The sequence below is a fragment of the Lepus europaeus genome, chromosome 9 (genome assembly GCF_033115175.1).
Source record: "Lepus europaeus isolate LE1 chromosome 9, mLepTim1.pri, whole genome shotgun sequence".
Classification (NCBI taxonomy): Eukaryota; Metazoa; Chordata; class Mammalia; order Lagomorpha; family Leporidae; genus Lepus; species Lepus europaeus.
Window position 1 is genome coordinate 21,477,152 of NC_084835.1, and position 25,731 is coordinate 21,502,882.

General features: G+C 56.3%; 1 protein-coding gene across 1 annotated transcript; it reads right to left on the bottom strand.

Annotated features, from left to right (window-relative positions):
* Nucleotides 1–1,361: 1,361 nt before the first annotated feature.
* Nucleotides 1,362–23,619, bottom strand: LTF (lactotransferrin). The gene is made up of 17 exons (XM_062200144.1): nt 23,577–23,619; nt 22,613–22,776; nt 21,861–21,969; nt 21,452–21,634; nt 20,969–21,116; nt 20,208–20,263; nt 16,557–16,735; nt 16,021–16,195; nt 15,093–15,247; nt 13,996–14,086; nt 13,155–13,202; nt 11,471–11,626; nt 10,202–10,343; nt 4,492–4,559; nt 3,878–4,062; nt 2,624–2,813; nt 1,362–1,396 (listed from the first exon to the last, which is right to left on the bottom strand). Exons 1-17 carry the CDS (start codon nt 23,617–23,619, stop codon nt 1,362–1,364), a joined length of 2,127 nt encoding a protein of 708 aa, XP_062056128.1.
* Nucleotides 23,620–25,731: the final 2,112 nt, after the last annotated feature.

Genomic DNA, 25,731 nt, shown 5'->3' on the forward strand with positions numbered 1-25,731 from the left:
ATAAAGCTGGTCTTTGAGTCCACACAGGCTGCTGTCACCAAATACAACAGACGGCCTGGATGGACAGGGTCAGAAGCCACTAAGGGTCGGGGGGGGGGGGGGGGCGGTCACAGCTGACACCCCCACAAGCCTGGTAACTGTGATGGGGCTCCCTCAGCCTTGCCAGAAGCAGCCTTGGAGAGTGGGCAGGGTGGAGTCCAGCCGCAGTAGGGGTGGGAAGAGAACAGAAGGAAGAAAATGAAGCCAGTGAGCGCAGGTGCTGCCTTGAAGAACTTGGAGAAAGGACAGCAAAACCCAGAACCTAGTGCTTACCTGGAGGTTGAGGGCCAACGACGCCAAGGAGCACAAGGATTTCACACATTTCCTATTTTGTCAGAGTTCGTGCAGTTACTCTACTGGATGGTGTTTATTTCAGGTATCCAGGTGGGCACTGGGATGCAGAGGGTGAAGCCACAGCTTGGGATGCTTCATCTGTATCTGAGAGCCAGTTTAAGTCCTGGTTACTCAGCTTCCAATCCAGCTCCCTGTGAACGCACCCTGGAAAACAGCAGATGACGGCTCAAGCACTTGGGTTTCCATCACGCTTGGGTGAGACCCAAATGGAATTTCTGGTTCCTGGCTTCAGCCTGGCTGAGCCCAGGGTGTTCCAGCCATTTGGGGAGTGAACCAGTAGATGGAAGATCGATCGATCGATCGATCGATCTCTCTCTCTCTCTCTCCCTCCCTCCCCCTGTTATTCTGCCTTTAAAATAACTAAATAAACAAGTAAGTCTTAAAAATACTAAGCCATCACAAATGTTTGACAGTCTCCATTTCTTGCTCACTTTGGAGACACACACACACACACACACGTGTGCACACATCCCTCAGGGCACACGCATACACGTGAGTATGCAGGCACACACACTTCCAGGCACAGCCTGGCACACACACAGAGACAGCTCTGAATAGCCAAGCAGAGCCCTTGGGGAGAATGGTTGCCTGGCCAGTCTCTCCACTCCAGACCCCCGGGCATCCCACCCCAGACCACAGCACATAGAGGGGCTGGACCCGAACAATTTGATAGAAGAGGGCCCCCCATGCAGGAACTGGCTCAGATACGGGATTCTAGAAACGACCAATGACACTTGACAGGAGAGAAAGTCAGCGACACTCCTCATCTTACTGCTTGCTGATTTTATTTCTTGCAGGGAACTGTGAAAACAGATGGGCTGGCAAACCCCACCCTCAGCAAGGGAGGACAGCGGTGGGGGTGGGGCTGAGGGCATGGGGGCGGGGCTGAGGACCGGGAGGGCGGGGCTGAGGGCCGGGAAGGCCTGAGGCTGTCTGGCAGGGAGGCAGAGCCATCTTCTTCCTGGGTTTTACTTCCTAAGGAAGGCGCAGGCTTCCAGGAGCGCTGTGGGACACAACAGAGCAGCGGAGTCAGAAGCTCATTTCTTTTTTTAATCAGTAAGTCAGTTTTGCACATCAATACATCACGAAGATTTATTAACATAAACAGTTCCCTCCGCCCTTCCCCTACCCAGGAGAGAGTCGGTGCTGGCCACACTGAGCCTCCCTATACACACACACACACACACACAGATCCACCTGGCCGGCGCCAGCCTGCTCCGGCCTCAGGGACACAACCACCCAGCCGACCTGTGTCTGACGGGATGTACCATCAGCCCCTCAGCTCCAGGGATCATCAGCGATCCCGTAACTCCTTCCGGCATGTGAGTGGTTAACGACATCGCTCATCTTCATACCATCCTTTTGGAACCTTGCTCATCTACGCCTTCGCGCATTTGCTCCCACACACTTGCTGAGCCCTGGGAGTCCCTGCCTTCAAGGGGCCCTGGGCTCCGCAGCGGGCTCCAGCCGCAGCTCTCCAAGTGGGGTCCTGTCCTGTCTCACGCTGACCCGAGATGCTGATGAACACAGCACAGGGCTCCTGAGCCTTGGCACCCGCGCCATCCGAGGCCTGGTCGGGTGGTGGTGGTGGGCTGTCCTGTGCACTGTTCAGTAGCAGCTCTGGCTCAACTCAGAAATTCCAGCAGCACCTCTAAGCTGTGAGAATTGGCATGGCTCCTCGGGAACTCCGTGCCCAGCCCTGGACCAAGAGCAGCCCCAGGGGCTGGGAGTCCCTGGGTAAGGGTCTGGGAGCAGTAAGCCGAGGGGCCACAGAGCCCGGGGCAGTCTGTGTGTGCTGCAATGTGGGACTCCTCACCAGGAGCTTTCCCACGCTCTGCGGATCATTTAATCTAAGGATTAAATGACGGCTAATTGCTCCTCCTCACTGTCTTTCCCTGCACCTGCTCTCCTTGACATTGGGTATCCTCCCTGGTAACTGTCCCAAAGCCAGATGCTGTCATTTCTCAATGTGTTTGTAAATATACCTGCTCCGTTCCATTGACTAAACCGGAACCGATGTCATTATCAGTTTGACACAATCTTAGCCTAGTAACACACTGCTTCGTTTCATTCTCCAATTCCTTCACCTGGCCAGTGAGATTGTAACCTCCTGGGGTAGAGATAGTACAGTGCCTTAACACTGTAACACCCGGCTTCATTCCCGGGTGGCCCTCAGATCTCCTCATCCACCCATGGTGGCTTCTCAGCGATGCCCCCTGGGTCCACTTACGAGAGCTCGAGCACCGTCTCAGATGACCAATGGCCGCCACATACTGGGGTCCCAAATATGTTTCATATGTTGTGTTGCCTTGGAGTCTGGCCAGACACTCCGTGTTGTCATTGAACAGAAGGTTCGGGAAATCAGACTTGAACAAGCAGAACTCTCCCAGGCACCTGGCTCCACTCTTTCCAAACTTAGCCTGTGTGGAAAGGGCAGATGCTAAGAGCGTAGCCGAGGCAAACAGGGGAGAGCGTGGGCTGGTGGAGGCCAAGGGCCTTTCTCTCAGCCAGTACCAGCCTGGCGATGACCGTGGGGCGGAGGAGCCGAGTGCCGGAGTCACTCCACTGCCCTGGTGACCGTTCCCCTGCCATGCTCCTGGGGACAGGCACAGGCTCCACACTGCCCCTGGTCTCACCTCCCACCATTTCCCCCCACTTCTAAAACTGTGACCTCTGCACAGACCTGCTTCCAGGCAACTGAGTGACCGCTGAGGATTTGTGAGATCTGCCCCAAAAGTTGACCACCTGGAACATTCTCATAGGCCAGCCTTCCCAGGGAGGCCATGTGCACGGGGAAACCAGGCTCTGTCACTAAGCAGGAGGTGGCCCCGGGCCGGTCACTCAGGCTCCCTTAGCCACGTCTGCTGTATATCCAGGACCCCGGTGTGGGTGAGCCAGGAGATCAAACGCTGTAGTAATGGCACATCGCTTCCCAGCACCGGCAGCTGTGGCAAGGGCTCGGCCAAGGGCCAGTTACTGTGCCCACTGTCGCTATCCCAGGGCTGCGGGCTCTCTAAGCACACCTGTGTGGCGTCTCCACACAGACAGAAGTCCTAACAGCAGATCCAAGATTTGAAGAACATTTTAGGATTTTTCCCCACCACACTCAGAGAGAGCGCTCAGAATCTATGGAGCAAGTTCTGGCTGTCTCGCTGTTGGGCCTTGTCCAGAACACATTCAGGCCGCCCAGGCCCGGGGAACAGCTTCAGAGTAAACCACTCTGACCGGAAGCTGTGCCTGCAGGACTCTGCCGCCTCCCCCCGTTTGCCTAATAACAGCAGAAGGGAAAGGCCAGGCCCCCTCTGCGGGGGACTCGTCCAGGGGCACAGAGATCCCAAGGGGAAGTGAAGGCAGCCCGGGAAAGCGCACACTCAGAGGCTCCCAGTGCCCGCTGGGACGCTGGGCAGGGCCACGGCTCCGTGCCGTCCCCACCTAGCCAGGACCCATGCAGGGACGAAAGCGCGCGAGGCCAGGACGCTGATACCTGCTGCTGCAGCAGCACCTGCTCAAGGCGCTCCACCTTGTCCTTGCGCGACACCACCGCGTGGCTGGGGGCCATGGCCAGGTGGCAGCTCTTGGCCTCGGCCACAGGCCGCCGGGTGCCGTCCAGGCACAGCAGCTCAAAATCCTCCTGTTTCAAGTCCCTGGCCCAGGGCTCCGGGTTCTTCCCTGGTGAGAGAAAGCAACATCAGCACCGAGCGCCCTGCTTGGTCGGGGGTCTTTGCTGGGTGGAGGGAATCATCCCACCGGCCACTCAAAATGGACATAAAATGCCCCAAATCCCCCCCATGTGTAGCAGGCAGCGGAGCGATCTAGAATTGGGTCATTTTTTTTTCCGGAGGACAGAGTGAAGGTTCAGACCCTGGTTGGCAGATGCCTCCTATCATCTGTACCAGCTCATGATTTTGTCCCACTGGGAAAGCAGTCGAAGACGACCCAAGTCCTCGGGCCCCTGCACCCGCGTGGGAGACCCGGAAGAAGCTCCTGGCTCCTGGCTTTGGACCAGCACAGCAAAAGAAAAATGTCAGGCCATCTTCCAATTGCAAATCTGAACACCAGGATGTGCTATGACACAGAAACTCTGCTCTGTGCCCCTACCGTTGGTGTTCTGCAGCACAGTGACAGCTTTTATGAATGCAACATCTCCAGCGTTTTCAGCCAGGCATCTAGAATGTTCCAGAAAATAAACACACCATCAGATATTAGAAACTATAAGAATTTTCATAAATATTTGTAATATACATCACAAAAACCATCACATGGAGCAAACACAAGATAAAATATTTCCAGGAGTTCAGAGTTTTAACACAGCAGATTAAACAGAAATGTCGGCTGGCGCCACGGCTCAATAGGCTAATCTTCCACCTTGTGGCGCCAGCACACCGGGTTCTAGTCCCGGTCAGGGCGCCGGGTTCTGTCCCGGTTGCCCCTCTTCCAGTCCAGCTCTCTGCTGTGGCCAGGGAGTGCAGTGGAGGATGGCCCAAGTCCTTGGGCCCTGCACCCCATGGGAGACCAGAAGCACCTGGCTCCTGCCATCGGATCAGCGCTGTGCACCAGCCGCAGTGTGCCAGCCGCAGCGGCCATTGGAGGGTGAACCAATGGCAAAGGAAGACCTTTCTCTCTGTTTCTCTCTCACTGTCCACTCTGTCAAAAAAAAAAAAAAAAAAAAAACCAGAAATGTCTACATTCTCTCCTTTTAAAATCCTAATAAAATCATATTAATGAGAATTTTTTAATAGTCGCACACCCAAGAAAGAAAAAGAGGAGATGACAGTGACAATGTTCGGAAGTTAGGGAACAAATGGACGAGCAGGACCTGACCCCACAGAGCCGAGAAAGCCGTCGCCCAGTCCGGAGGTGGTGGAAGCCCAGAAGCGAGCCACGTGCACTGCAGGCGGAAGTGCAGCACGGCTCAGCAGTCGGAGGCCGGAGCCCGTGCGAGGCGCAGGGCAGGTGCCCCCACATTCCGCTCACCCAGAAAGTGCACAGCGCCATTTTGTGGGATCTCAGCCACATTGTAGGCCCAGAGCTCAGTAGCTGAGGGCAGGTGCGCAGCACTGAGAACCGAGGGGACTGAAAAATCTGTGTCCTGCAAAGTCACAGCAGAGCCCCTGTCCCTGCTCAGCTATGGAAGGCCGGGCCACGGCAATGCCTCCCAAGCAACAGACCACGGGATGCAGTCTCTGGGGAATGTGCTCAACTCAAGAAAATACCCTTGAACCTTGGACACCCACAGTGAAATGACTCAAACGGAATGAAGCCAAGCGCTCGCCGAGAGCTGGCAGCTGACACGGAGCCGAGAACCAGCGCCAGGGCTTCACTGCGGCTGGCGGGGCTCCCCTGTGATGCGGACAAACAGTGCGAGGTGATCAGGTACTGGAGGGAGACCCTCGGACGCGGAGAGCAAGACCATTAAGACCACTACACAGAGAGCGTACAGAGACCACACAGGGAAGAAAATTGAAACTCTTTCCAAAGATTGCAATTAACGCCATCAAAGAAAGCACAGCATTTGTAAAGTAAGGACAGAAAACTCCAAAACGGGACACTCAGAACACAAAACGTTATTTGAAAGTAAAAAAAAAAAAATCATAAATTCATTTAAATGATATTTAGAGTATTAAACTCAGCAAACATCCCAGAAACCAGAAGATAAAGAGCAGATAATTTAGAAGATGATTCTTCAAGACAGTCCACAACTGAAGAATTAAAATATAAACAGAAAGCAGAGAAAAGAATAAAAATTAAAATAAAAATTCTCAAAACTGCTTCACTTCAGTTTTCAGATAAAAAGAACCCACACAACGCCCACTTTAAACTTTCCTGACCCATGACTCACACATTCGAAGAAGGCCTCTTCTAGTTAGATTTTAAGATTCTCAATATGCAACATTCTCTATCTTTTTATCTTTCTAAGCTAGATCCAGATTTTTGATTTCAAATATCTTCCATTTCACCAATTCACTTTCTAGCTGTCTGATCTGTGAAACTTATCAAATACATGGTTAATTTCAATTGCTGTATTGTTTTTCCTTTCTAAAAGTTCTGGTTTTTTTTTCCTTCTTAAAAACACTAATTATTTGCTTCTGGTAACTTCTTTCTCCTTTGTGTCTGGTCAGTATCGTCACGGTTACTCTGCACTGCCATTGTCACCAAACAGTATTTCCGAGCTGTCCTTGTGGACCAACCCAGAGATGGTGACCTCAAGAAGGTTCCTAAAGAGACTCTTAGCCTGCGACCAACTGAAAAAAAAGCTATCGACGAGTTAAGAATTTCTGGATCACCCCGGGAGACACAGTGTGAACTGGAAACTCACAGGAGAACGCGCATGCTTTTGGCTTCTCAGGGACGGCCCTCCTCCCTGTTGGCCTCAACACCCAGGCAACGTGAAGCCCCTGGGGGTGGAGGCGGACGGAGTTCTGGTTCCCTCTGAACCAAAGGGTGCCTGCAGCCCTTGGGTCCGGTGTATCAGAGCAGGTGTCGTCAGTACAAAGTGGCCTCCCCTCACTCTGACCCCTACGCCCTGTTGGATCTTCCTCTGACCACGCCCTGTACCGCACCAGTTATTCGACGCCTCCGAGAACAAACGCATGCGAAGGTGTCGTGTGCACGTAAGCCAGCAGTTTTGCTTATTTTCAGCGACAGAGTGAACAAAGTAGCCTAAAGCTGTCATTTCCCACAAGCAGAAAGTCTGTCCAAACCCCGGGGAAAACGTTTTCCAACACAGACGCAGTCACTCGGCCAAGCCATGAATCATCGCAAAGGGAGGATAAAGATGTTTTCCAACTCAGCGCTCCAAAGCTAGCGACTCCCATTCACCACTTCTCAAGCATTCCAACAGAACCAAGAAAGAGGAGGGCGCAGGATCTGGGAAACAGGCTGCGTCAGGTGAAACAAGACAGAGGGAGCCCCCGGAGGCCGATCACGGGGAACCCCAGGGCCATGCAGGACAGGTGGCCTAGAGTGCGCCCCACAACGACCGCAGGGGACCAAAGGCCTTCACGGCCAGTGAGGATGCCGAGATGGCCCCCAGTACCTGTGTGCGCAGACTGGTACCCGAGATGGCCCCAGTACCTGTGTGCACAGACTGGTACCCGAGATGGCCCAGTGCCTGTGTGCGCAGACTGGTACCCGAGATGGCCCTAGTACCTGTGTGCGCAGACTGGTACCCGAGATGGCCCCAGTACCTGTGTGCACAGACTGGTACCTGAGATGGCCCAGTGCCTGTGTGCGCAGACTGGTACCCGAGATGGCCCCAGTGCCTGTGCGCAGACTGGTACCCGAGATGGCCCAGTACTTGTGTGCACAGACTGGTACCCGAGATGGCCCAGTGCCTGTGTGCACAGACTGGTACCCGAGATGGCCCAGTGCCTGTGTGCACAGACTGGTACCCGAGATGGCCCCAGTGCCTGTGCGCTCAAACTGGTACCCGAGATGGCCCAGTGCCTGTGTGCGCAGACTGGTACCCGAGATGGCCCAGTACCTGTGTGCGCAGACTGGTACCCGAGATGGCCCCAGTACCTGTGTGCGCAGACTGGTACCCGAGATGGCACAGTGCCTGTGTGCGCAGACTGGTACCCGAGATGGCCCAGTGCCTGTGTGCGCAGACTGGTACCCGAGATGGCCCCAGTGCCTGTGCGCTCAAACTGGTACCCGAGATGGCACAGTGCCTGTGTGCGCAGACTGGTACCCGAGATGGCCCAGTGCCTGTGTGCGCAGACTGGTACCCGAGATGGCCCAGTACCTGTGTGCGCAGACTGGTACCCGAGATGGCCCAATGCCTGTGCGCAGACTGGTACCCGAGATGGCCCAGTGCCTGTGTGCGCAGACTGGTACCCGAGATGGCCCCAGTACCTGTGTGCGCAGACTGGTACCCGAGATGGCACAGTGCCTGTGTGCGCAGACTGGTACCCGAGATGGCCCAGTACCTGTGTGCGCAGACTGGTACCCGAGATGGCCCAGTACCTGTGTGCGCAGACTGGTACCCGAGATGGCCCAGTGCCTGTGTGCGCAGACTGGTACCCGAGATGGCCCAGTGCCTGTGTGCGCAGACTGGTACCCGAGATGGCCCAGTACCTGTGTGCGCAGACTGGTACCCGAGATGGCCCAGTACCTGTGTGCGCAGACTGGTACCCGAGATGGCCCAGTGCCTGTGTGCGCAGACTGGTACCCGAGATGGCCCAGTACCTGTGTGCACAGACTGGTACCCGAGATGGCCCAGTGCCTGTGTGCGCAGACTGGTACCCGAGATGGCCCAGTGCCTGTGTGCGCAGACTGGTACCCGAGATGGCCCAGTGCCTGTGTGCGCAGACTGGTACCCGAGATGGCCCAGTACCTGTGTGCGCAGACTGGTACCCGAGATGGCACAGTGCCTGTGTGCGCAGACTGGTACCCGAGATGGCCCAGTGCCTGTGTGCGCAGACTGGTACCCGAGATGGCCCAGTGCCTGTGTGTGCAGACTGGTACCCGAGATGGCCCAGTGCCTGTGTGCGCAGACTGGTACCCGAGATGGCCCCCAGTGCCTGTGTGCGCAGACTGGTACCCGAGATGGCCCCCAGTGCCTGTGTGTGCAGACTGGTACCCGAGATGGCCCAGTGCCTGTGCGCACAGACTGGTACCCGAGATGGCCCAGTGCCTGTGCGCACAGACTGGTACCCGAGATGGCCCAGTGCCTGTGTGCACAGACTGGTACCTGAGCGGCAGGCCGTTTGTAGGGGAATTAGTGAATTGACAATTTGGAGATGAATTAGTGAATTCTGTTCCAAGCAGAGAACGTTTTAAAAATTCAGACACCCACGAGCTGCAGAGTAAAAAGTCTATACCATAAGGGAAACAATCCTATCGTGCCACATCCGTAATCTGAGAATAATGTCAGCACTGAACGTGACCCCTGTGTGTGGTGTGGCCTGGAGGAGGCACAGGGAGCAGGAGGGAGCAGATGGCCACAGCCAAAGTGAACAGAAAATAGCTGGGAGTCAAAAATCAAGAACCAGCATATGGGGTGTCAGAAATACAGGGGTCCATGAGACTTCCGGTGCCAGTGTTCAGCTACTTTGTTATAGATTTCCCCCAGCGTATTTGAATAAGACAAAGCCGCATCTTCTAGCACAACCAAAAAGTCTAAGTGTTTCCAGGGAAATAATGCCTTGCTGTGGGTCTGAGAAGAGGGGACCCACAGAACGCTGCAGTTTGCCACTGTCATTCTCAGGTACACAGCGCCATCTGGTGGAGGAAGCTACCCCTAGCAACTGGAGGAGAACGGACTGGGAAAACCTGTGCCCTAACAGCCCCTGAGCCATCCCACTGAGAGCATGGCCCAGCTGACAGCAGTTGCCAGGGCGGGCTGTGGGCAGTCATTACTGTTTACTATGATCTTCCAGTTCACCTCTGGAGCACAGCAATGCCAGACTGCTTTCTCTTTGCCACGTCTAAGGCCAAAGTCAAAGATGCACGTGAAAACGTCCCACACTGGTGACCTAGGAGACCGGAAGGGGCGGTGGCTACAGGAGGGGGACTTCTCCTCGTCAAGCTGACTTGTAGAAAGCACTTAGGGTGCCACAGACCCTGCCCGTTCGATTCCAACCATGGGGCCAGGCCGCTGAGGCCCACAGCAGGTGAACGGCTCAGGCCTCTGCATGGGGGAGGCGAGTCGGCCCCGTGCCAGGCTCCACTCTCTGCAGTGGTGGCTGTGATGCACCCCCCGGTGGTGCTGCCCATTTGCCAACCCACAGGGTGACCTCACCGGCCACACGCAGCTGAAGGACCAGGGACTTGGCTCTCTCCTGGCGGTGCCGAGCCACACGCTCACCTGAAAGCGCCATTGTAGCCGTGGTACCTCTCGTTGCCGTTAGGCACACACTTCTCCTCGCCCATCTCGTTACCAACACAAAGAGCGCAGAGTTTGGATCTCGGGTCAGAGCCGGGGGCGCAGCTCTGACTGAAGAATTCATCTGGAGAGAGAAGCGTGGGAAGTCAGCCCTCGCGATCCGCGTCGGTGCACGCGGCCCGTACCCGATGGCTGACACAGCCCTGAGGTTAGGCCCCAGCCAGGGAGAACGGAGAGGGAGTGTCAGATGCCAGCCTCCTGGCGACTCCCTTGTACCCCTTCTCCTTCCTTTCCTCATCTTGCACACAGGAGCAGGGACCAGCTCTGCGGCGGCTGGGATGGGAGCCCGAGGTGCCCCTGAGCGTGGAGTCCATCCAGGACAGCGCAGTCATCATCAGCTCCTGGACTGCACGCACATGACGGGGCCATGAACGCCGGCTTCTTTAGGGGCTGGGGGGGATGCAGCTGACCCTACTCTAACTCGCTGTGTGATCTCACCCCAGCAAAGAGGGGGCGCAGAGCTAACAAGAAAGGCCTGCCCCATTGAGCACCTGTCACCCATGGTCAGGCCCCCTTTAGTCCCTGCCCCTGGAATAGCCGCTCTATGGCAACCTTGGGAAAGGCTGGGCAGCTTCCCGCCCCTACAGCCTAGAGTCCCCTGTGGGCACTGGGGGAGGGGCAGCATCCCATAAAAGCCCCATCCACCCGCACAGGACAACCCTGCCCCAGGAGACATCTGCTGGAGTGAGCTGCAACAGCAACGTGCTACCCTCCTCACACCCCCAGCCCACAGCTTACATTGAGTCGGCGGGGAGAGGGCTCCCGAGTGAGGCTGAGCCAGCCCCCTTCAGGTCTGATTCGGGGTCTCGTGCAGTGCGGAGCAAGGAGTCAGCTCTGTTAGTAACAGAGCTCACCTCTCAGGAGGCAGGCAGGTGCCTCCCCGGAGCTGGGAAGCTGCCTTCGGGGGATTTAGATCCAGAGCTCCAAGAGGTAGGGAGAATCCTGAACCCGTTCCTAGGGTACGGGAAACGGGCTGAGATCCAGGGTCTCGTCTTGGAGGGGGTGAATGGACCATGAACAGCACTGGGTGGGAATCTCCCAGGTCAGCCGTGACTTCTACCAGACAGACTCACAGCCCACAGGCAGCCTGCCAATGCCCTCCACTCCCTTCCCTGGACTTCCGCAGCACCACGCCCCCACCCCACCCCCGCCCCCAGGGTGCCCACCCACAGCACCCGTGGTACACCTTACCGAACCTGCAGGAGCCTATCTGGTTGAAGAGCAAGCCCATGGGGATGTTCCAGCCTGCGGTCCTGCCCACGGCGGTGTGGCAGGACTTCTTGCCCCTCAGAGAGTTCCAGGTGATGTTAGGGTTCGATGTCCTCACCACTGCCACGGCAAGATACCCTGGCACAGCGCATGACAAACAAGCAAGGCTGAGTGTCCAGGAGCCAGACGCAGGCCAAGAACTACCATGGGGCAGCCACTCCCCAGGTGACCGGCCCTGGCTGTGTAGACCGTAGAAGCCTAAGCCATCACCCCTATGCTCGGATGGCATGCATCGGAGTTATGAAATAAAATCCTAAGAAAAGCTGATCTTTGGGGCTGGCACTGTGGCACAGCGGGTAAAGCTGCTGCCTGTGAAGCCAGCATCCCATATCGGTGCCAGTTCAAGTCCCAGCTGCTCCGCTTCCAATCCAGTTTCCTGCTAATGCACGTAAGAAAGGAGCAGAAGATGGCCTAAGTGCTTGGGCCCCTGCACCTACGTGGGAGACCCAGAAGAAGCTCCTGGCTTCAGCCTGGCCCAGCCCCAACCACTGCAACCATCTGGAGAGTGAACCAGCGGATGGAAGATCTTTCTCTCTAATTCTGACTTACAAATAAATAAAGAAATTTTTTTTAAAAAATCAAAGAAAAGCGGATCCTTTAGTGATGGCCGGGACGTGTCCCTGGCAGCCACACAGTGCCTGAGCTGCAAACCAGCAACTCCCCTTCACCTGCTGGCTACAAACACAACAAGTACCCAGTGGCAGGTGAGACCCACCATGCATTGGGCAAGCGCAGTGACAGCCACCAGCCCAATGGCAGTGGATGCAAGTGTCTCCAAAGCCCGCCCTGTGCTCAGTCCAACCCAACCCTGCACTGAGGGGGACTTCACGTGGGTTCCGTCCAGGGAGAGAGGCATCTGACGACGCCCCTAGGGGCAAGCGCTGCACCTCTTCTATAGAGCAGCCACCAGCAGCCGGCTCTGGTGGTACCTGGAGCACCCAATTTGGTGCAAGAGCCCGGGTTCAAAGCCGAGGTCTGCCACAATATCGTATGTGGCTGTGATTGAGATCCTGGGCCTGGAGAACCCTCTGGGCCGCTGCTTTCTCATCCATACAAGATGGGAGTGATGTCCCTCCTTCTACATGGTCAGGACACAGTGAGGAACTATGTGAAAGTTCTCTGCCGAATGGGAAAGTTCACACAAGCATCGATTCTAATTATTCCTCAATGAATTACTTGCATCTCTAACAGTACTTATGGCTCCTACAGTTGCATCTCTTTCTGTAAGTTTTTCTAAGTTCTATTTATTTTCATTCTATTTAAGAGAGATGGTGACTGACCTTCCACCCACTGGTTCATTCTCCCCAATGTCTGTAACACCCAAGACTGCACCAAGCCAAAGCCAGGAGTCCTGAACTCAGGCCAGGTCTGCCAGAGGAGTGGCAGGGCCCAAGCACTTGGGCCATCACCTGCTGCCCCCCAGGAAGCTGGATTGGAAGCGGAGTATCCAGGACTCCAACCAGTGCCCTGGTGTGGGATGTGGACGCCACAGGCAGTGACCTAGCTTCTCCACCAAATACCACCCCATCTGTGAGTGTTTTAAAGTCCCCCACCACCTCCTGCTTCAACAAGAACTTGACCCTGAAAGTGACCGATTCCAACTCACCTTCCGATCGTCTGTTCACACAGTCAGAGCTGACACCTTCTCGGGATACTGAAAGAACGAATTCAAGCAAAACATCATCACTCAGATTTATTAAGAAGCCACGAACTTAGATTTCAATGATGCTAAATCAAATCCAAGGAGATTGTCCCAGCGGTTCCATGCAAAATAAATGAATCTATCGGAGTGTTTCAAAAAGCTCATGAGAATACTTATTATCATTCGATTCAACTGTTTGAACTTTTTTGATGTACCCTCATAGGTGTTCACTGGCTGGAAATTATTCAAATACCCGGCCGCAGCCACATGGCTGGAAAAGGTCGGCAGAGTCCCAGGGGAGGACGCTCTACAACAAAGGGGTTGAGTTGTCTCCAACTGCACACTTGGGTGGAGACCCCCGGCAGACAAGCGAGCCAGAGGAACCAGACCCTAACAAAAAACATGCTGTGTGACTCCTCTCACGTCATGTGTCAAAGCAGGCAGAGCCGATCCTGCCCTGTTGGAAGTCGGGAAGTATCCCAGCATCCCAGCAGGACGCCAGGGCGCTTCTGAGACCTGCCGCGTCTTCATCCGGGCGTCAGAGCACGGGGACGTGCGGTCTGCGAGATGTCACTGCGTTGTACATGTGTGTGCACGTTTCCACGCACAAGCTACACTCTTAAAACATCTCTCGACACGGGGGGCTCTGTGGGCCACACCGCCCCTTCTGCTGACTGTCCCTGCTGGAATGTATCATCTGTCCATCATAACTCCTCCACCCGGATCCACGGAGCGGGTTCCTCCTCCCGACCGCCATCCTGTGAGCCAGAGGAAATCAACCCCACAGGTCACTAAGGGCACTCACTTGAATTCTCCGCCAGGACGGGCACCAGCCCACACTTGCCGGCGGTGTAGATGTATCCTCCATCCAAACTCATGGCGTCAGCGTCTCCCTTCTGCAGAGACAAAGCAGGTCACCATGCGGCAGCGAGGCTCTCTCCCAGAGCTGGCTGGCCACCTGCTGTCCCGGTGCAGCAGGACCCAAAGGAAACACCACGCCCACTGCCGACCCTCTGCCGCCCCCCTTGCCGTCTGCTTTCTGTCCGTTCAATTGGAAAGAGTAGAGGTTGCCTTAACTCTGTCCCCAAAGGACTCAGGACAGCTCCCACTGAGGGGACGAAGGGGGACAGCTGGCTGCTTGAGGCTCAGCCCGCTGCCACCACACTCAGCGAGCCACGCGGAAGTCATCACACACCGGGCTCCCTCCCCTGTGAACGAGCCCCCTCCCCACACAGGGGCGTGGTCTCACCAAGCCTTGAAAGCTCCCTCTGCAGCCCAGGAATCCTTTCTTCACATTTATATTAAAAATAACTGGAGATGTGGTCAAAGATTGCCAATCAAAAATGCACATCACAGGGTTACGGATAATAGCAAAGTCAGGGGCTGGAGAACAGGGTCTTGGCTACACTGAGTCATGTCCACAAAAAAGCTATCTTGAAGCCACTTAGTAATACGTGGTTGCCAAGAATAAGGATTCACGTGGGAAGATGCCCACGACACACACGCCCGGCAGAAGCTACCGAACTGACGCAAGCCAGCATCGCTGCGTGCCTAACTCGGGACACACAGGGAAATCCTGGCCTGGATAACAATTGAAATGTGGCTGCCTCTGGGTGCAGTCCCACATGGATGGGGGTGGGGGTGGGGCGCAATACCAGGATCCTTTTCCAGTTCTCCAAATGGCCCTGAATCATAGGAGTGCAAAGCTCAATTTAAAACCGCACCTGTCATCACCAAGCAGGCTCCCTGAGCACACCGCTCCGGGCTGGTCTGGCTTCCCCACACCCGCCGTAGCCTCTGGGACCCCCCAACTCTACTTTGAGCAGGAGCCCGTGACCTGGGTGGTCTCAGGAGCACCCAGCCCCGAATCTAGCCACCATGTACCCTGCACAGGCCACCTACCAGGATGAGGGCGATGCAGTCCTCCGTGGTGGGTGCCACGGCACAGGCCACGCTGCCCTGGCTCAGGCGGCTCCACTGGCTGCACTTGTGCAGCTCCTTGCTGCCCACGGCGCACCACACGACCAGGGACTGCCGGGCTGCCACAGCCACCTCCGCTGCCGGGGGACGACGCAGGTCAGCAGGGGCCCCGAGCCCCGCCAGGGACCCAGGTCCCTCCTCGCAGAAGCCCAGGCTCCCAGGCAAGCCTTCCCTTGGTCGGGGGTAACCCATGCTGGCTCCTCGCCAGCCTCTCCTGGCCTGTGGCTCCCTTTGTTGCAAATTCCCTTTCCTTTGGGTTTTTTCCCTGGCTTGCAACCTCGCCCAGTATCACTCCTTAATGTAACAAGGAGCCTAGCACCTGTGTCTTGAGGCCAAAGCCCAGTGACACAGAAAGCAGTGTCCACCCAAGAGATGGCCTGGGGGAGCTGGACCCATCCTAAGGCCTCAAGTCTCCATCATGAACCACAGCGCAGTCCCTGCTCCACCCTGAGCCCCACCAAGCCCCACTGCACTGTCTGCAGCCAGGTTCAGGGCCCCGCCCAGGGGCATGCGCCACCAGCCTCTTGCTCCCTCTGGATTCCCACTTGATTTCCCACTCAACAGAGGCCAAACTGATTTTTCCATCAGGGCTGGGGACGCACACAGGTGCATACCGAAGCAGTCTCTGGCTGGGACGCTCTTTGCGAGACCCGTCCCCCAGCTGCCTCGACTCGGGCAACAGAAGACACTCACAGCCACATCAGGCCTGCCCTGGTGTAGCCCCCACAGGGGCAAGGAGACACAGACAGACACGTGCCCACCCCAGAGCAGGCCTCGCTACCCAGAGGCCCGCACCATGGCTCACCACACTCGGCGGTGCCACCAGGGACCCTGCCTGCCACCCACTCACTTTTCTCCAGGTTCTGGATGGCAGTGATGTAGCTATAGCCAAGGTACAGCCCAGCGTCTATCTTCTCGGGGACCCTCAGGAACCCGATGGCAGAGTCCTTGAACAGCAGGTCCTTCTGCCCTGCTGGGGAGCCGAAGAGCTGGAACGACGTCGACTTGTTCTTCCCAAACCTTTCCTGATTACAGGAAAAGAGAAGGGCGGTGTTGCTCGTGAACAGGGCATCCTTGGGATGATTCGAACTGAGGGCGGGAATCTTGGCAGACACCTGCCAAGGTCAGGTGTACCAAGCGCAGCTTCAGCTTGGGCTCTGGGACATTGCTGCGACCCGGCCCCCTAGGATCCTAGGAGCTTGCGTGCTGCCCCCTGCTTCTGCAGCAGTCCTCAAGGTACTGTGTTGGCAATGCCAGAGGGGTCATCCCTGTAGCTGCTGTCCAGGGTATGGCCCAGGCAAACAGCTGGGCTAAATAATCATCTGCCGTGAGGCTATGGGACTTCTTGGGTGACAGCAGGTGTGGAGGATAGGGGCAGGTTGGTACCTGCGCCTGGTGAAGAAACTCCCAGATGGCGTCTTCCCTGCCATTCACGCTCCGGGCCACAACAGCGTGGGAAGGCACTCGGGCCAGGTGGCACCGCTCGTACTGGTCCACCGGCCTCCGGGTGTTGTCCGGGCAGAGCAGTTCGAACGCGTCCCTTGCTGCCTTGTCCGGCAGGTCCTCTGGGGGGCAGAGAGGTGGCAGGGGACTCAGGTGAGCCTCTCTTGACAGCAACCATGAGCTCCCCTTCTCACCATAAAGCCTGAGCTGCCAGAATAGTCCCACCCAGGTAGCGAGCTGCCCCCAGAACTCTCAGAAGAGGAAGCACAGTGGCCAGCCAGCCTCGGCCAGCTGAGGGGTGACCACTGGGCCAATTACCCCCGCGTGCACCTGCTGCCTGGTGAGCCAGGGAGAATGAACCCCATGTGTGTCCCAGGCAGCTCTGCAGAGGGTGGCAGCCAGTGGGTGCCGCCCCACCCACGTCTCCGCAGAGAGTACCAATGACAAAAGTGTTAGGGCAGAAAACACAGCCAAGTCACCTCCCAGCACTGGGTCTATCAAAAGAAGGGAAAAGAATGTTTATGTAAGTGAATCCAGCCAGAGTTTGGAAATGTTCACCAATGTTAATCTATATAAAATGCTTCAGAATATATAGTAATATAATAATCTCTTACTAGGGTGACCTTGACGTCAAAATCAGAGGAAGGAGAAGGACATTACTGGGCCTGTTTTACTTATGACCAGAAATGCCAGACTCCCATATTTGTAATATTGTTATTACATGGTAGCTAACTCAATCTAATGGTATTTTTTTTTTAACATGCAGAGTTAGACAATGAGAGAGACAGAGAGAAAGGTCTTCCTTCTGCTGGTTCACCCCCCAAATGGTCGCCACGGCCGGCGCGCTGCGCCGATCCGAAGTCCGGAGCCAGGTGCCTCCTCCTGGTCTCCCATGAGGGTGCAGGGCCTAAGCACTTGGGCCATCCTCCACTGCACTCCCGGGCCACAACAGAGAGCTGGACTGGAAGAGGAGCAACCAGGACAGAATCCAGCGCCCCAGCCGGGACTAGAACCTGGAGTACTGGCGCCGCAGGCGGAGGATTAGCCTAGTGAGCCACGGCGCAGGTCAATCTAATGGTATTTTAAGACATTTATAAATCAGGATTAAGGTTTATTGGTTTACTCTGTTAACGAAAGAGTGACTGAATGTCAGAATCACCACACTGATGGTGTAAAGGAGGAACACTGTGGATCCTCTCCACCTTGGCAGGTGCAGAAAAAGCAGGTGGGTGCTCAGCATCTATCTGTGTGGTATTTTCTTTTGTTTCAGAAAAATAGTAATTCAGCGTATTTGGTAAAATTATTGAACTGAATAAATTCCATTGACTGAAACATCTACAGCAAAATCCACCAAAGGAAGAAAACTAGTGGCGGGCATTTGGTGTCTTGGTTCGGCTGTCACTTGGGAGTGCCTGTGCTCCCAGCCACTGGGAGACCCAGACTGTGTTCCTGGCCCCTGGCTCAGGCCTGGCCAGACCCAGCTACTGCAGGCGTCTGGGGAGTGAAAGAGCAGATGAGAGAGCTCTCCGTACATCCGTTTATTTCTCTCTGCATGTGTCTCCTATTACACTATAATCTGTAAATTACATTAGAAATTGTTCATGGATCAATTTAAATTCAATATGATTCCAATAAAAATTAAAGTGTGAATCCTTTCAATAAAATAATTCTAAATTTTTAACCAAGAAAGTTGAAAAGCAACACCAAAGTGAGTGAAAGAGTTTTCTCTGTCTAGAAAGTGAAATCTCACTCCAGCCAGAATAATGAACAAAAAAATGCAAATATATCAATGGAACAGAACTGTTCCCTTCAGAAACCGATCCCCACGTAAACCGGCTGCACACATCACCCGGAAGTGGTTCAGTTGCTACCACCCAGAAACAGGGCAAAGTGTGAAAGCCAGGTCCACACCTGGCTTGCAAGGCAGGGTTCATACAGACAGGTGTGTGGGCACAGGGTGGAGGGACCTTTAATCTTGACACAGGAAATCCTTATGATTTGGAGTGAACACGGACATCTTTAAAAGACTCCAAAACATAAATCGATTGAAAAAACTGATGGCGTTGAGCCCATCAATAATGAAGATTTTGGGGCTGGCATTGTGGCATAGTGGTGCTGCCGCCTACAGTACCCGCATCGCATATGGGCGCCGGTTCACGACCCAGCTGCTCTACTTCCGATTCAGTTCTCTGCTATGGCCTGGGAAAGCAATGAAAGATAGCCCAAAAAAAAAAAAAAAAAAAAAAGGCCGGCGCCGTGGCTTAATAGGCTAATTCTCCGCCTTTCAGCGCCAGCATACTGGGTTCTAGTCCCGGCTGGGGAGCCGGATTCTATCCCGGTTGCCCCTCTTCCAGGCCAGCTCTCTGCTATGGCCCGGGAAGGCAGTGGAGGATGGCCCAAATGCTTGGGCCCTGCACCCACATGGGAGACCAGGAGAAGCACCTGGTTCCTGGCTTCGGATCAGCGCAATGTGCCGGCCGCAGCAGCCATTGGAGGGTGAATCAACAGCAAAAAGGAAGACCTTTCTCTCTGTCTCTCTCTCTATCCACTCTGCCTGTCAAAAAAAAGAAAGAAAGAAAGAAAGATAGCCCAAGCCACTGGGCCCCTGTGCCGGCATGGGAGACCTGGAAGAAGATCTTGGCTTCAGATCGGCACAGCTCTGGCCATTGCAGCCAATTGGAGTGTGAACCAGCAGAGGGAAGACCTCTCCCTCCCCCCTCCCCTCTCTCTCTGCCTCTCCTTCTCTCTGTGTGTAACTCTGACTTTCAAATAAATATTTAAAAAAACAATAACCAAGATTTCTGTTCTACAAAGGGTGCTGTGGACAGAATCTTGGCTGAGAAAGAACCTCCCTAATGCCTAAAACAATCAATTATATCAAGAGAGAAAGACTCCTACTTCACTCAACAAGGCATGAAACAGCATCCAGATCACTGTTTATAAAGCCAGAAAGGGAAACCCACTCACGGGATGGCAGAGAAATGCAAACTAAACCACGAGGGCATCTATTGCTTCGCAGCCACGATTTAAACCAAAGTAACAGCAACCAAAGTCAGAAACCCCCAAGCTGAAGTCAGGAGAAAGTAAGAACAGGTGCAGAGGTGGTGAGAGCCGAGCCTTGGGATGCGGTGGCCTCTCGGTGGGGGTGCAGGTGAGGGTCACACAGTGGGCTATGCTAGGGAGAAGGGCATTTCCGGGCTGTCGGTCCCAAGGGTGACAGGGCAGGACAAGCTGCTGGACATGTGGCAGGGGACAGCCCTGGGCCACTGGAACTACACATCTACCCCAAACCCAGGACCCAGCTCTGATGCCAAATGCCTCTGGGGAAGCCTGGTTTCCCAGGGGAACAGCTGTGAACACAGAGCCCAGCTACTCACGCTCCGTTTTGCAAGCCCACATACACCTCTGGGGGATGCATGTCATGCGCCTTGGCACAGACATCTCCCCAGAGGGAGAAGGAAAGCGGGAGCTTGGGACATCATTAGAAATATGAAAGAACACAGAAGAACAGCTGAGCCCTGTGGGGCACTGCGCTTCGCTCCACGGTCAGAATTAGCACGAAAACAGATCACAGGGGCAGAGCCGTGTTCTTACCAAACACCGTAGTCTCCCTGATAAAAGCCACATCTCCGGCCCCGTCTCTCAGGCACCTGTGGAAGCAGGGCGCCCCAGAAGGTGAGCGCCACAGCCCCTCCCCGGCCCTCCTTGTGCCCCACCTGTGGGCCAGCAGCCCTGACCACTCCGCTTCTGAGGGCAGCAAGGGTCTATGGGAGGAGGGCTGGGGTGCTAACGGGAGACCCCTGACTACTTTGAGCGAACAGAACTTTGTTCTCTGCAGAGAGCGTTTCGAGGCAGAGAAAGGCATGGAACCCCAGGCACGGGGCTCTCTCTTGTAAGAATGAAGGAGCTGGGGAGGCCCCCCTCTCTGCAGGGTGCCCGAGGCTGCGTGGGAAAGGGGGTGCTCGACCTTGGCAGAAAGGGCAGAGGGGGCACCAGGCAGAGCCCACTGTCTGTATCTGGTTGGGCGGAGGGCCATCGGCCTGGACACTGTGGCTGTCCTGTCCCACACAGACATCTCACGACAAGTCCACGTCTGTGGTTAGGGGCGGGGACAGGAACTAGCAGGAGGGGTCCAAGACAGCAGAGGAGCAGAGCCAACTTCAAGGTTCTCGGGGAAACAGAAGTGGCCGCCGGGTGGCGACTGCCCACCAGGCTGGGGTAGAGGCAGGGGGCCCAGCTGGAGCCGGCAACTGTAGGACGTGGCCATGCACTCCAGGTCCCCCCGCTCCAAGCTTGGTGGCAGGCTGGGCTCTGTAGGAGGCCTGTGCCCCTGGGTAAGGGCCAGGATGGCTCACCTGAAGGCACCGGAGTAGCCAAAGTATGGCTCCCGGGAGGAGAAGGCACAGTGGTTTGGGCCGCTCCCCGCACACAGCTTGCACAGGTTGGGGAAGCGCTGTCCGTCTGCCCCGGGCACACAGCTGCTGGAGAAGAACTCGGCCACAGCTGTGGAGAGCAGACAATGGCTGGAGCGTGAGTCGGCCTGGGTCGAGACATGCCCTCCCCCTAGCATGCGTTCCCTGAGGCCCAATGGAGCCCACTGCCAGCCCTGCAGGCGGCCTCCGTGTGGGGACAGCAAGTGCAGATACCCCTGCTGAGAGCAGACCCACAGCCACTCAGGTATGCCGGTGCCGTGGGCCCTACCGGCGCCCGGCTCAAACTGGTTCACCCCACCCCCACCTGGATTCTTCCCCCACGGTAGCCTGTGGGATCCCAAAGTGGCCTGTGCTTGCCCCCAGAGCCCCCGGCCTGAGACCACCCTCTGTCCCCAGCCAGCTCACCAGCACTAAGGGGCTTGGGGGGCCCCATCCAGTTCAAGAACGGGCGAAGCGTCCCTATGGGGATGTTCCAGCCAGCAGTCCGGCCAAAGCCCGTGTGGCAGGACTTCCGGCCCCGGAGCTGGTTCAGCTGGAAGTTGCTGCCCTTCCTGGCCACGGCCACGGCATAATAGTGGGTCTGTGGCTCTGCAGAGAGAATTCAAAGCTCTTGGCCCAGACCAGAAGGAGAACCACCCCACCCCACCCCCGAACAAATCCCTGGTGGGAAAGGGACAGCAGCAGTGACCTTTACCTGGCCCAGGCAATCCAGCTACTCCCTTCCCTGACCCACACGCCCGTCCACTCTGACTCCACGGGGGCCCAAGGCCAAGGCCAAGGCCACCTTTCCACTGGGCTCCCAGGGAGGACTCACTCGCTTCTGTCCCGTAGACCTCCACGGCGACAGGTCGCAGTTTGTAGGGGGCCTGACTGGCTTGGAACACCAAGCCGCTATCCAGGGTCATGGCGTCCGCCTTGTCATCCTGGAAACAGAGGCCAGAGCGGCTCGGGCGTTCCCCGCCCGCCGCCTTGTGTAGCAAGTTTTCTGCAGGCTGCTCCGCTCATTTAAAACTGCACACCCGTCCTCACCGTCCCCCCACCCCACCCCGAGCCCTGGCTGACTTTATCGGCTGCAGAGGTTATGGTCCCACGGATGCGGGGTGATTTATTAAATAATCCCGCAGCATGGGCTCCTTCTGACTTTGGGCTCCCAGGGATGCCTTTGCTTTTTCCCTTCTGCCTGTGTTCCTGGAGACAAGCCCACGGGGGAGGAATCAACCAGGCAACGAGCCCAGTGCTCTTCACCATCCCAGCCGCTGCAGTCCACCCGGGCCGTGCACGCAGCTCAGGCGGTCATTCCACGCACTGTGACTGCTCTAGAAAATGCCGGGGCCAACACATCTCTTAGATCTGATTCCTGAGTTTGTATTCTTTTTAAATTTGCATTCCTTATGAATTCCCTCGCACTAACTGCCCCCCACGCACAGCCTCCTGACCTCAGCTCTTCCTTTGGTCCTCACTAGAGCACCATTTCCTAGGGAAGAGGACTGCTCCCCACTTCCCAGTGCCCAAGAAGCAGCCCCGGGAGGTAGTGGGGAGCACGGGCGACAGGCGGCGCTCACTCACCGCGATGGCCTGGATGCACCCCAGGGAGGTCGGCTTCCGGACGCAGCTCAGCGGCGGGCCGCCTTGCTTTCGCATGTTCTTCCGCAGCCTGGAGCATTTAGCTGCCTCTGCCGGGGACTTGGTGCACCACCGAACACTCTTCCTGGGAGCAGCCGGACACAGTCCTGGGAGAAGGGCAAGGCAGCGCTCAGCCGTGCCCATGGGTGAGACGGCCGCGCCTGCCAAAGGGGCTTTGCAGATGCTGCCTCTCCGCTGTGCAACCCCCAGCCATTCGCCGCGCTCACGGGGCTGGGATCCTCCGTAGAGGGGACAGCGCACCGGCTTCCTGGCCCTAAGAGCAGGACGATGTCCCACAGGAACCAGGAAGGGGTCATTTCTCCAGTTTTACCGCTGTGGAAACTGGCTCTGCAGGAGGCACAGAGACTTGCACTGAGCGGTACAACGTCCAGCCTGGGGCTCTCTAGCGAGCTGTGGGCATCGGCACCTCCCCAGAGGGCGCTAAGGATGCTGACGTCTACTCCTGGGAGGCCCTGACCTTGAGCTACAGGTGGGAAGGGAACCATCAGTCTGGTCCTGGCCAATCCAGCTTTCAGAAGAGAGGGGTGACAGACACCCCAAGGGAGGACTTGGAAGAAGCGGCTGGAGGGCAGGGTCAGAGACGCACTGCCGCTCCCCGAGGCAGGGACTGCAGGATTATGGTGCTACTACCCACCACCCCCCTCCACTGAAGAAGCTCCCAGCCCCAGGAGACCCCCTGATCCTGGGAGAGGCTGTGGGGCTGCGACCCGGCGGGCTAGGGCCCTTCCTGGCCTTTGGGAAGCACTCAGCAGTGCTGGCCATGCCCTGGGAGACATTCTGTCCCTGTTCCTCCCCAGGCTAGCAGGCAGGATGTCCCCACGCCCTGGCCGCTGCCCTGGCAGCTCCCAGGCTGCAGGCTCAGGGCCGGGCATGCACCAGCACTCACCGAGGACCCCCAGGAACAGCAGGATGGGGAAGAGAAGCCTCATCTCTGCGTCCTGAGGCGACTTAGCAATGAAGGCTCTGCACCTGCACCTGCCCTACGCCCCTTTATCCGGGGCTTGCTGACCGCAGAGGTTTCGCCCTGCCCTGTTGCCCAATAGGCATCCCCTTCCCTCTCCGCCCTCCTTCTCCCCCCTCCACCTCCCCAGCCTTGCTGCCAGTTCTGCTTGTTCCTTGAGGCTCAGAAAAGCCCTTGGGGGTAGAGAGGAGGGGGGTGGGTACGCGGCCAGGACTCTACCTCCCCAGAGGAAACCCAGCCCACTCCCCACCTGCAAGTCTGCCCTGCTCTGCCTGCTTGTGGATGTCCTTTCTCATCCACTCATCTGCAGCACCCCTGCCTTCTAGAAGCAGGACACAGAGCAGAGGAGCTTGACCGGCAGTGCCCTTGACCTGGGACATAGTAAAAGTCATAATCTTAGTAAGTGTCACGAATGTCACATGTGGAGGAAGCTACTTAAGTTCAAAGGTAGAGTCCAGCTTCTAAGACCACATCTGGTGAATACACTCCCATGATGCACAAGGGCTCGGTGAAAGGCTCCCTCCAGGGCATGGCCACTCGTTCTTGACCAATGACAAACTAAACGTCCACTTCTGCAGGGGTGACCTGGAGTGGGGTGCCCGGGCATGCAGAGAGACATGCTCAGGACCCCAGGAAGAGCCAGGCAGCCTGTGAGTGTGGATGCAAACTCAGCGCAGGTGACCCAGTGAGCAAGCAAGATGCATGGATGCCGAGGGAAACCATAGCCTCCCAGACGGCGGGACTGGCAGGTAGTTTGGCCCATGAGTGACTCTCAGAGCTGTGTGTACTAAAAGCCTGGCCTTGACCCTCTGCTTAGACTCTGGGTACTGAACGGCATCCCCTGGAGCAGAGGGGCAGTGCCCTAGGAGCCAGCACTGCCCGGGACAGACAAGCAGCAGGCACCTGGCCTGGAGAAGTGGAACCCACCTGAGTCTGAGCGGAGACCCGAGAGGCTGGGGGCTGCTCCGCTCCCGCACGTGGACGCTGCCAAGGCCGAGGTGGGGTCTGATCAGGGGTCCTGCGACCCTGGCACAACAGTGCAGTCTGAGATTCACTGCCAGAATCCCCAGCTGGGTTTGGGGGCGATAAATCCAGGGTCTCTCGTTGTCTGGCAACAGGGTATTGCAACAGTGAAAGCAGCTTTCATCAATAATTGCAATCAGCTCTTACAAAAATCCTGAAGAAATACAAAATTGACAAACTCTCAGGAGTGCTGCAGTACCTCTGTCCCTAAATTAGCAACCAAGCCTTGCCCGATCACGATCATAAACAAACTAGGAAACACCACAAACATGCCTCTATCTGGGAACACAAATTAGAAAGGGCACTGAGTCGGGCTGTCAGAGGCCCCTGGACCTGCTCATGTGTGTCACAGTGCTGGTAAGGAACAGAGCATCTGGCGCTGCAACCAAGAGGCTGAACTTCAGGGGTGCCCTGGAGGCAAGCCGGGGGTAGGCAGCCTATTTTCTTGTTTCCCTGCTGGAAATGGCCCAGCCCCAGCTGTTGCAGGTATTTGGGTGTGAACCCGTGAGTGGAGCAAGCCCCTGCCACTCTGCTCAGATCCGGCTTCCCGGAAGGCAGCAGGTGGCGGCTCAAGTGATTCTAATTCTGCCACCCATGTGGGAGACCCGGATGGAGTTCCCAGCTCCTGGCCTCAGCCTTCCAGCCATTGTGGGCGTTTGGGAAGTGAACCAGAGGATGGGTGTACTCTCTTTCTCTCTCCTCTCTCTCTCTGCCTCTCAAATAAATATATCTCTTTTTTTGAAAGGGAGAGAGAGAGATCTCCCATCCACTGGTTCACTCCCCCCCAAATGGCCACAATGGTCAGGGCTGCACGAGGCCAAAGCCAGAAGCCAGGAGCTTCATCTGGTCTCCCATGTAGATGCAGGGGCCCAAGATCCTAGGCCATCTTCTGCTGCTTTCCTAGGTGCACCAGCAGGGAGCTGGATCGGAAGTAGGGCAGCTATGGCTGAAACCGGTGCCATATGGGCTGCTGGTGTCGCAGGTGGTGGCTACCCCTATACACAACGCCAGCCCTCAAATAAATATTTTTCAAAAATCAGATGAGAGTTCATTATAA

Bases quoted from the DNA above. Each gene is read 5' to 3' on its own strand.
- LTF (XM_062200144.1), bottom strand. From the start codon at position 23,619: ATGAGGCTTCTCTTCCCCATCCTGCTGTTCCTGGGGGTCCTCG. The intron at 22,777-23,576 runs GTGAGTGCTGGT...CCCTTCTCCCAG, and splicing joins GCTGTTCCTGGGGGTCCTCG to GACTGTGTCCGGCTGCTCCC. The intron at 15,248-16,020 runs GTGAGTGGGTGG...GTCCCCCGGCAG, and splicing joins CATCCAGAACCTGGAGAAAA to CGGAGGTGGCTGTGGCAGCC.